The sequence below is a fragment of the Filicampus tigris genome, chromosome 1 (genome assembly GCF_054856515.1).
Source record: "Filicampus tigris isolate MCC_2025a chromosome 1, RoL_Ftig_1.0, whole genome shotgun sequence".
Lineage (NCBI taxonomy): Eukaryota > Metazoa > Chordata > Actinopteri > Syngnathiformes > Syngnathidae > Filicampus > Filicampus tigris.
In genome coordinates, this window is record NC_141217.1 from 39,507,351 (window position 1) to 39,518,885 (window position 11,535).

Consider the following 11,535-nt stretch of genomic DNA (forward strand, 5'->3'; position numbering starts at 1 on the left):
GCAGATATGAGCCTCAGGGCAGCTGGTGTGTGTGCGTGTGTGCGAGCGGGCGTGTGCACACACACACTCATTTGAATGCGATGTCCCGGATCCACGAAGGAGCCGTATGCTCTTTTGCAACAAAACACATCGCAGCCTTTAAACACAAAACAATCAGCGGCTTTGTTTTAATGCTGCCGTTGTTGTCATTTATTTACGCCACCCCCCCCCCCCCTCCCCAGTGCACTCCCACTGTCATTTTCTCAGAATCATCCACCCCCACTACACACACACACGCACACACACCCCCACACGCTGACACACACCTTCCATCTGTGTTTCTGTCAGTTGAAATCAACTTTACTTCACACACACCGTCTTATTAATTTTGTATGATTTGATATTTCATTTCTGCCCTCCAAAAATTGCTACGTTGAATATCGCATTGAAAGCGAAAGCCCCGTGTGTGTTTTGAGTGACACGACGAGATCGAGGTTGAGGTCAGGATGGAGGAGGGTGAAAGAGTTTGCTGAGACCCCCGCCACATACACCCACCACTGCCCACTACCCACTGCCCACTGCAGGCCGATTAAGGCCAGAAACTCTAATTGTGATCCAAAGATGTGACAGACTGGAGCACCCATCTGCGGCATGCATGTGTTCACGCAAATGCTCAAAGTATCAAATCCACACGCGCACACGCACACATACCCAAGCTACAAAATGCTTGATGGATAATTTAGCGTGATGTGCCCGGACACCTGACCTCCTCCGCAGCTAAGCATGCAGCATTTTTATTTCCAATAGTTTTTTTGCTTGAGAGATGCTCCCCCAAGTCGCAGGGAGGCACACTCGAGCGAACGAAACACTTGTGATTTGAACACGGAATTCGCTGTCCGAGAAAGCGAAAGGCACGAGTGCTCACCTTGACATCAGAGAAGAAGATTTTAAGCATGTTGGAGGACGGGTAGCGAGTGTAGAAGAACATGAGCTTAGCCTTCTTCAGGTGGTTGGGAGACAAACCCTCTTGAATCTGAAGAGAGGTGTTAAGGCGACAACAAGCCGTGGTTGACTAAGATGGGTTTACTGGACAACAAGCATTATCTAATATGCACAGTTCTTAGGGGGGTTGGGGGGGGGTCGAGAGAGCATGACAAAACAAATTCAAAATCAACGGTGGACTTTGGCCAATTGCAACGACACTTTCAGAAAAGGAACATTTGTTGACTAGACTGATCATTTTGTTGCGGTCTCTTACCTTTTTTTTTCCCCAAAGCTTTGTATATGATATATGAAAAGAATTAATTATTTGTCACCAAATAGCAAAACTACTGAATGGATTTACTTATCATAGATCTGCTGTGGTTTTTTTCTACCCTACCATTTGGATGGTGCACCACAATCTCACGTAATACGACCTTTGCAAATAAAATACAATTCATTATTTTAAAAAAATATATAATTTGTATAATGTTAAAAAAAAAACATTGAAGTCAATGTGACACATAATCTGTACAATTCAATTCCCAAAAAGAAAAAAACATTTTCAGGGGGTAAACATAAAATGGTTATACCATATAATTAACAAGAGGGCATTTTTTGGGGGGCGGGGGGGGGGGGGGGTGCAGAAAGCGTTGAACTTTTAAACACAGGCCTCCTCTTGCAACCCGACATTTAGTGTATTTAATTTGCTCCGCTAGCACTGTTTGGAAACCATCAAAACAAAAATTGTCGAGACCTCAGTTGCTCTGTGATGGCCCACGTGTGCATGTTTGTGATGTTTGTGTGTGCGTGGAACACACGCGCATGTGCATGTGCGCATCGACAGCTGTGCCCCACCACTCTGCCATTTTGCCACCACATTAACAGCCCTATAATCTATCAGTGAAGACGAGGCAATCAATGTAACCCCCTGCAAGGTCAATTAGTGCGCGCACACACGCGCGCAGCAGCCCCGGGGGGGCCGATATGGCTGCAAAGAAGCAAGTTAGGTGATGAAAGAAGAGAAAGCAGACATTTTGTCTTTTTAGTGCTGCGTTTCAAACACTTTGTGAGTCCTGCTCACTCATCCATCTTTCATTCGGCCGTGCATACGCCAGTTCACATCAAGCGACACCATTACCTGTTTAACATTCATGCCAACCTGTCACTGTGGGCTGGGGAGGACAGTGGAGAACACACATCTGTGTCTCTGAAGCCCGTTTCCACGTAACAACTCACAAATTTGACTAACGGCGTGGTGAAGTGTTGAAACGTTAACTGTGAGCCAGTGAATAAACAAAGCGAGCGCTGATGCTCCTTCCTGCTCTTCATTGTCTCTTTATCATGTGCGTTGATCCTGACGTGCGTCTTTTGTGAACGACTCACTGCATGAGCTGTAACCTGAACTTGCAGCCAGGTGTGTGCGTGTCTACGTGTGCGTGTGTTTGTTAAGCTCACAAGGAAAGAGGTGGTTGGGACCAAATTCATAAATGAATTGAGTACATCTGCTCAGCTCCGCACAAAGGATTACCGTATAAACAGACCTGAGCGCTTGAACTGATATATCTTACCTTGGTGAATGATCACTCGCCCTCGTCAAAGTTTATCCTTCTGCAGAAGGGTGAACGTCAAATGAAATAGTCCAAAGTTACCATGGTTATTTTAAACCCTAAGAATGAATTCATATTTGCCGTACATCTTTTTATCACTCTACTTTTTTGCATGCCATCTTCTATCTTGAGTCGGTGACATTTTCTGAAAAGTGTCTGAGGCCCTCTTATTTGAAGTGTTTGTTTTTGCCCGAGTTCATGGCCAATTACAATTTGATATCATTGATAGCTGTCATTTCAATGGTTGCTTTTCCCTAAATGAATGGAAAAGCATTTGGAAAGTAAACAAAACAGCAAGATCAAGGGACTTGACTAATATTATTTTTTGTCCAACAACATCAGAGCCTTGAAGCAGCGCTGAGATCAAATCGTTGCGACTGCAAGGAATTCCTATTTGTAAGCTTCAAAGTCTTATTTTGCCCCCCACTTTGTTCTTCAACCCGCGCGTGCTTGCCGGCCCTGTTTCGCGCGTGTGTAAATGTGACGGTTGAGAAGCCGCGTCCATATAAAAGGTTAGGAATGAAAAGATAAAATGCTACCTGTAAACACCTGTCTGCAAGCACGCTCTCGGAAAGGGCGAACATGCATGTGCATGTGTGCGCAGGTGAACGCACACACTGCAGCTGCCGAGCAACCGAGTGCAAAGGCCAACGAATCAAAGTGCCGGGAGGCGGGACTTAAGGAGGAAGACGGCGTTCTAAACGTCCGCGCCGTTTGAAAACTGGCATCAATGAGGCACACGGCGTCTTTTGCTCTCTTTGAAACGTGATTAGCTTTGAGCTGTTGTGTGCAAGGCGTCGACCCAAAGGAACCCCCCCAACGCGCCCCCCCGCCACACCCCAAGCACTCGCTTTGAGCGTTTATGTACAAAGTCTGTGTGATGAAAGCGAGAAAACGGCATGAGCTGCACGGACTTAAAAGAAGTTGAGAGAGCAGCGTGCGACCTGTTTAATCTTCCCCGCTCTTGCAAGACCCGGCGCACCTCGTTTCATCTTCCCCTCTCGGCACGGAAACAAGAGGGAACTAATTAGCGGGCACTAATTGATATTAAAGACTTTGCGCCAGTGGTGTCGGCAGCTGCCACCTCAAGACACCACACACAAACGCACACGAACAGTCTTGCAGTGAAAAAGGATACGGTACTGCTGGAGTATGGGGAGATGTCGGCCATATCCGCCAGGTCGCCGCATTCCGACTTGATGAGGGACAGAGACAAACCTTCGGGCCCGTGTTGACTCGGGGAGCTCTGCCGGTTGTGGTGGTGACCAAGGTGCCCTCCTCCAAGGGTGGCCATTTTGGTTCTCAGGCTGACAGTGTCGCGGCCCATGTCCATGGAATCTGGGGGGGAGTGGATGTGGTGGTGGTCCTTGGGCCCCGGGGTGTAGCCTGCGCCCCCGCCGTGCGATCCCAGAGGGCTGTGAAAGGGGTAGCCCATGAGCGGGAGAGGAAACGGGTGGCGAAAAGACGGAGGGCTGAACCCGAGAGTGGCTGTGAGAGGCGAGGGGTGGAGCGAGGGGTGGTGAGGAGGTGGCGGCGGCGGCGGCGGCGGAGGGGGAGGTAGAGATGGGTTGCCGTTCTCGTCAGCGCCGCCACCGTTGCTCCCGCCGCTCTTGCGCACCACCAGCGGCAGCGCTTCCGTTTGATCGTTGGGTGTCGGCACCCCGCTTAGCCTGCCGTTGAGACCGTTGAACGAGTCCAGCGGGCTCGGCACTATCATGTCGCCGAAGCAGTGGAGTCTTTGATTGGAGGAGTGGTAGTTGGAGGTGGGGCTGCCGTCACCGTGAAGATTGAGGGCAAAGGCAGCGCCGCCGAAACGAGGGTCCGGGGTGAGAGAAGGGAGCGGGCCAAAGGGCAAGGGGCCCGAAGAGGATGAGTTGGAAGAAGAGGAAGGAGCAGCTGGCGTGCTGTGGCAGCCGTGATGGTGGCCGACGGCCTGCTTGGGCGATGAGAAGCCTTTAACGACCGTGTCGACGACCTGCGAGACGGCGCAATTGAGCTCCTGCTTCAGTGTCTCCGCTAACTGCCTCCCCCCTTGCCTCTTCATCATCCTCTCCCCATTCCTCTCGTCATCCGTCTCCTCGGCCCTCCCCGCCGCGTCCTCCTCCATCTCTCGATCCATCAAGGCCTGTTGTCGCAGTAGGGCTCGGGCCCGGTCCAGGAAGAGGCCCGGGTCCAGCTCTGCCAGCTCGTCATGGCGCCGCCGCCCTCTGTCCCTGTGCCTCTCCTCGAGGCCATCGGAGCGAATGCTGTCCTCAGACAGGTTACCGTCCTCGTCCCTCTCACCGCCTCGGTCCACCTCGCCGACCTCGCGGTTTTCCTCCTCCTCCTCCTCCGTCTCGGAGTCGTAGATCTGGTAGAACTTCTCCTGAAGTTGGCGCAGTTGCTTCTGAACAGAACGAGTACGAGAGGAGAGTGTTGAGGTGAGGGTCCGAGGGCCCAGTGTGGTTCTTGAGCCGCTCATTGTGTAGTGTGCCATCAAAGTAACATTTCTTTTGAATTTGTAATGTGCCAACAACATTGGCTTGACCTGATTTTTGGTCAAAGGTGGATGATTGGTGACCAGTGGCGTGGAGTGAGATAAATACTTTGGATGATTTTTTTGGTAGATTTTATGGAAAAGAAATAGTGACAGCAGTGACATGATTTGAAGAAGATATTTCTTCTTTATTTAACATAAGTTAACAAAAGAGGGAAACTATTATGTGTAGAGCGTTTTTTACATAGCACGTACCAAGATATTGAAATGTGTATTGTATATACTTGACAATAGAAAGTCCAGGAGTTGAATCAGTACTTCTACTTTTACTAGGGTCTTTTTACACCAATATTTGTACCCCTACTAAAATATAGAGTGGATACTTCCGCCACACGTGTTGGTGACCCACCTGCATGTCTTCGAGCTGCAGTTTGAGCTGTCGCCTCTCCTCCTGCCGCTGCTCCTGCCTGGAACACACCAGCTGGGTAAAGCTGTGTTGCTGCTGAGGCAGGCGCTGCTTCCTCTTGTTCTCCCGGTACACCTCGCCAGCGCTGACCCCTCCCGCCCTCGAAGCGGGAGAGCCGAGGAGGGAAGAAGCGCGGTCGCTTCGTCTGTGGCCGTGACCGCCGTTGTCGCCTCTGCGCTCGTTCGCGTTGTCGCGGTTGCTTTCCTGGCTGTGGTCGTCACTGCTGGGCCGCACCAGCGGCGAGTGACTCATACCGCGGATGATGTTTTCCACCCGAGCCCTCTTGGCCCGAAGGTGCTCGTCCGACAGCCTGTCTAAGTCGAATGTGGAGAGGGACAGCGGCTGAGCGTGAGAGCCAAGGTCGGATGGGGGTAGCGGTCGTCCGAATGACGGCGGGACCGAAGGGAGAGGTCCCGGCGAAAGGCAGTCGGACGGGCTGTCCCGGTCCTGAGAGGAGGAATTGCTGCAGGCATCCTCAGCCTGGATCTCGGAGCCGCCGCTGGATAGAGCTCCACTGCCCTGAAAAGGACAACAGTCGTATAGAATTACTGACTGACTGACTGATACTTTCATGGGACAGCACTGAAGAAATTACACGTTGCACCTAGACATTATAGAACAGTGTAAATCAATTGTCCCCTCAAAATAGCTCAACACACAGCCAACAGGACTCAACCATTGGCAACAAAAGTGACTTTACCCGTAAGTGAAAATGTACCAATTGTGCTCCAATAGCCATTTTCACTCTCTGGTGTCATGTGACTCATTACTTGTTACATTTTATTGTATATTGATTAAAAAACAAACCACATTGGGGCAAAAAGGGAGTGACCCAACATTTTGGGTTATTTATTTAAGCCCAGAAGTTGGGTCAAATGAATAACCTACAGGACCCCCCTCCCCCCTTCCCCCTCCCAAAAAATGAATTGTTGGTTATTCCTTTGACCCAACTTTTTGGGTTATTTATTCAATCCGAAATGTTAGATTAGTCTCTTTTTGATCCAGTTTGGGTTATTTTTGACCCAACTGTTTTTAGAGTATCCAAATGAATCAATTTGTAACACAAATGAGTCACTTGAACCCCAGTAACTCAACTTGTTTATTTAAAGCAAAAAGTTGGGTCAAATAAATGATTTCATCCTCTTTTTAACCCCATTTTTGTTATTTGCAAGTCAACCATTTTTAGAGTCATTTCTTTTGAAAATGAACAAGTACCTGGAAGCCGGAGTCACTCCCTCCATTCTTCCCCATATTGTTCTTCAGAAGCTGTGAGATGATGGTTGCCCCAGTGAAAGGCATCATGGCATCCTCGTACGAGTTGGCCCTCTTCAGTAACTTCCTCAGAACATTGGATTTCTCCCCGTCACCGTTGCTACCACCGTGGCCTCGACCAATGAGCGAGCAATCACCATCCCCATCGGGACTGTGGGATTGGTTCATGTTGTCGAGTAAGATCCCCGTGACACTGCCCACCGTCCGTTTCACACCGATGTCCACTCGTCGGCGCTTGGTCTGTCTGGTTAGGAGCGCGGCGCTGTCATGATCAGGCATCACGCAGGGCAGCTACACTGAGCATAACCAGGGGTCCTCTCAAAGGCACTGAGTCTGGGTGAAGGGACATAAACACAGATTACAATTATCCTTTCATTTTTTTTTTTTTTGTTGTTGTGTTTTTTTTGTTTTTTTTTGTTTTTGTACCACGCTAGCTGACTTTGGGTTGAATGCAGGGTCCACTCTGTATCGGTCATTGGACACAATGAAAACAAACCATTCACACTCACACTCACACTTAGACTTGTGCACAATTTACGGTCTTCAAGTATCATAGCATGCATGTTATTTGAAAGTGAGAGGAAGCCGGAGTTCCCAGAGAAATCCCAGACAGGCACAGAGCCGAGATCCTAACCTCAGAATTCTGAGGCAGACGTGGTAACCGCGATGCCTCAGTTGAAAGCTAATTACACTTTGATTTAGTTTTACTTTTAAACACAGAAATGTTTGTTTAGAATTCTCAAAAGGTAAAACAAAAAAACAAAAACAAAAACTGTGATTAGCTATGTTAAAATGTCTTTTTTCTTCGACATGTTAGAATACTCAACACTTAGATTTCCTTTTATATTTCCCGTCTCTAACATGCATGCTCACATGATAAAAATGGTTGTTAAAACCTGGCAAAAAAACAGCAAATGATAGAACCTGTTTTTATACAAACATTGTGATATATATATATATATATATATATATATATATATATATATATATATATTGATATGTTTTGAGAATTTGAGATGAAAAAGGAAACGTCCTACAAGAGAGCACAGGATGGTCTTAAACGACAACCCGCTCAAGCATGCTTAAGTGAGATCTTTGACAAACTGCAACCGCTCTTCTCCAGAAATGAGCAACTTTCATTTGTCAACCAAGCAAGCGCATGTTTTTATGAGACGTGTTCATGTGTGTGTGTGTGTGTGTGTCACCAACAAGCAAACCCACAAGCTGTTTTAAAATAATGGCTTATTCACTCACTTTCTCTCACTTTCTCTCATGCACACACAGGACACACACACACTGGACAGATGTCTTTGTATGTGTGAGGTCCCTTTGTTGCCCTCTTTGGCTTCATGTAGACACACACACACACAAAAATATATGTTTGTGCACTCCTTCCACCAGTGGCCTCTTGCTTATGCTGTATTTGTGAGACTGCAAAGTGTGTCTCTCTGTGAGACACACCAGGAGTAATTTAGAAGTGTGTGGTAGAACACGTTATAGAATTTGAGACACAAAAGAAATATACGTATTTTTTAAAAAAGTGTCAATTGACTTAAAGGTAGTTTGAGACAAGTCGTTTTCACCTGTCTCCACAAAACAGTAACATCCCACTTCTAGGGCGCAAAATGTAATTTTTAAGAATGCTCAAAAAGTTTTCCAGGAAATCAACCGACACAAACTCTGTCGGGCATTTCATTTCAAGCTTACAGCAAACTTGGTGATTGAAAGCCCCGCGCGCGGGGCTCCCACTTTGCCTCAGTGGGACACGCGCACGCATGACATGCCAGCAGAAATAGTTTGGAAATATTTTCCAAATTTAAACGTAACCCCCGTCAAGTTGTCCACCCAAATATAAACCTCGAAACACCCGACCGGACACTATACGCAAATACAAACACACACTTCGGCGAACTGAGCCCTCCGGTGTCAGGAAATCAAGTTGATAGCAGAGCAACTTTCTACTCACTTGGTTGTCCTCCGAGTGGGCTCAGCCCAGAAAAGAGACGCATCCGCTGTGGCCGTGTAGGTGGGAGCCGGTGATTGACTGCGCCGACGCTGTGACAAGAGTTTGCGAGCGTGTGCGTGCAGGGTGCACCAGGGAAAGCGCGCGTGAGAGGGACAGCTAGAGAGAGAGAGAGAGAGAGAGAGAGGGGGGGGGGGGGTGAGGGGGGGGGAGCGAGAGCGCTTGCCTCCTCGGAAGGATGACCGGTGTTGTGGGGCGGCGTGCGCGCACCGGCCCGTCCGCCACTTTCCACACTCGAGTCGTGTGACTGACAGACTGCAAGACTCCACGCAAGAAGCACGCAGAAACGAGCGAGATAGGAAGGGATGCCAAGACGCCGCGTCACGCGGGGTAACGCCCCCACCTGACCAATAAGGAAAAAGATCCCCGGCCGCCGGCTTTTATTTAAGAGGAGCCCGCGAGCGCACAAGCGAGGACGACGATCATGAGGGTAAAACAGAAAGACTGCCTGGGACACTCGCGGATCGAGACGCCCAAACGCCTTAGGAAAGCAACTTCTACTTATATATGAAAACCTATTCTATGTGTTCAATGATTATGTTTGCCTGAAGAAATGTCATTTAAATTGATTTTACAACCAAATTTAGCCTCTCTCTGCACGTCTGCCCTTGTTATGATCACGCGCAAATAAACGCAGAACTTACTTTAAATTGTGTCAACTTCCTCCCTGGTGTCGCAAAGATGGAAGAGCGCCCGTAAAGTCAACAGCAGTGCGTAAAAGGTCTCGAGGTAACAAAATTTGGCATACATGTAAAAAAAATAGGGGAAAAAAGTCACAACCCCAGATTGCCAATGGAATGTATATTGTTACCATAATACAACATTTACAAATGTTCTTATTTGTCGCGTGGCTCTGCTGAGTTGTGAAGGAAGTTCCGCTCGGGAAAAAGAGGAGCCAACGACGCAATTCACAAGACTAAAAAATAAGACATAATGGGTCTCACAGTCGCGTGTCATGTGTGAAATTCTTTTTTTGTTTGTTGTTGGCGCCGAATGTAACTACATTTAAACCTCGAAAACGTGCGCTTAAAAACTAGAGGCCCCGTCCGTCTTTTTCTTTGGGTCAAAATCTGTCTAAGCGTACGTTCGCTTTCCACTGCACGTTTTGCGCAAAGGTCCACGTTACACACACGTAAGCACTCAAATGACAGCCCTGGGACTCCTTCTGTGCACATTGGGCGCCTTTTTAAAATCACTTTTCTTATTATCAGCAGGTTGTCTCGGACAAACACACTTGAATTCCTCCTGAGTAAGTTGTTTAAGTGTTAAAATGCAAACAAACTGCTTCCGCCCATGCACGAGGAGTTCCGTGCCACTTAGGTTCTCTTTGCATGCAGCGCCAAGCGGGCCTAGCGTCCTCCTATAATTTTCTCTCCACAATTATTTGGCAGCGGCTCGCTGTGGCACAGTCGCGCGCGGAGCTCGTTTCCCACTCGACCATTTGCTGCAAACGACGTGGAACATTTACACGAATTAAGACAACCGCGTAGGTGCGATTTAGGTCTTTTGGTAACTTCGACGTACGCATTCATTTTTAATTTGTTAAGAAGCTCTTTGTATGTGTGTATGTGTATTGCACGGAGGCCAAAATAATTCTTTGCGTCAGTGTGCGCGTGCCTGTGTGCATGCGCGCCCTCTGTTTTGCAAGCATCCCTCCTATCCGCACAAATTGAGAGGACACATTATTGAAGACGCACGTTTGCTATACAGAGGAATTGCTAATTCGCAGTATTAAAATGGGACGTTGAGTGTGTAAACACACGCACACACACCCCCACACCCCCACGCACGCAACCCCCCTCCCCACACACACCACACACGTGTTTGTGAGTCTATATATATATATATATATATATATATATATAATGTATTATATTTGCATAATTTATTATATTTGTATATAATATACATTTCCTAAGGAAAACCTCAATGATGCTGCTTAATTGACCTTTTCCCTTTGTGAGTGGCTGTTTACTATTTCCAAATATCCCCTGGCACCTCTAATCGCATGACTTGAGGTTCTGATTCAATTCAAACTGCACTTTGCGCTTTTTGTTTATCGTACATGCAGCCTATGGCATGACAATAGACCATTTGTAATATGTCCTTTTATTATCACTTTGAAATGCTTCAACTGCTCAGCTAAAGAGTTTGAAGAGTCAATTGCACAAAAATTGACTGAAACCTCTGAATCGAAACCTCTGAAGTCCAATACAATGCATTCTGGGATGCTGGTTAATCTGAAACTTGTTCAGGTTTTAAAACAAATTGTCCAATTGAAAATGATTAATAGCGTGATGGACGTTGGTTGAGAGGTTTCCGATTCAAATCCGGGTCAGGCCTTCTGTGTGCAATTTGCATGTTCTCCACATGCTTGCGTTGATTTTTTTTTTCCCCCTCTGGCTTCCTCTCACACTCTAAAAACATGCATGGCAGGTTCATTGAAGCCTCTAAATTGTCCTGAGGTGGGAACGTTTGTTTGTCTGTATCTGCCCTGTGATTGGCTGATGACCGGTCCCGCCTCTAGCCCCAAATCAGATGGGATCGGCTCCAACACACCTGAAACCCGAGTAAGGATAAGCGGTGGAAAAGACATCAACAAATCAGTTTGAGTGTCAAACTGTTTTGAAATTAAACAATGTAGTGGGAAAAAAAGACCATCTTTCATAGCATAATGAAACACTCAAGGTAATTTATGTCACAGGTCTTATTGTTGAAAGTGTATAAT

The 11,535-nt window shown here is 47.3% G+C and overlaps 1 protein-coding gene across 1 annotated transcript in view; it reads right to left on the minus strand.

Moving 5' to 3' along the window:
• Window positions 1-9,083, minus strand: part of LOC147154062 (prospero homeobox protein 1-like) — a 21,079-nt gene extending 11,996 nt beyond the window's left edge. Inside the window, exons 1-5 of the mRNA XM_086040388.1 lie at window positions 8,751-9,083; window positions 6,728-7,117; window positions 5,456-6,031; window positions 3,709-4,956; window positions 905-1,012 (exon numbers count right to left, since the gene is read on the minus strand). Coding sequence (XP_085896514.1) covers window positions 905-1,012; window positions 3,709-4,956; window positions 5,456-6,031; window positions 6,728-7,063 — 2,268 coding nt within the window. The 5' untranslated portion in view covers window positions 7,064-7,117; window positions 8,751-9,083. The remainder of the gene's footprint in view (window positions 1-904; window positions 1,013-3,708; window positions 4,957-5,455; window positions 6,032-6,727; window positions 7,118-8,750) is intronic.
• Between the last annotated feature and the right edge of the window lie 2,452 nt (window positions 9,084-11,535).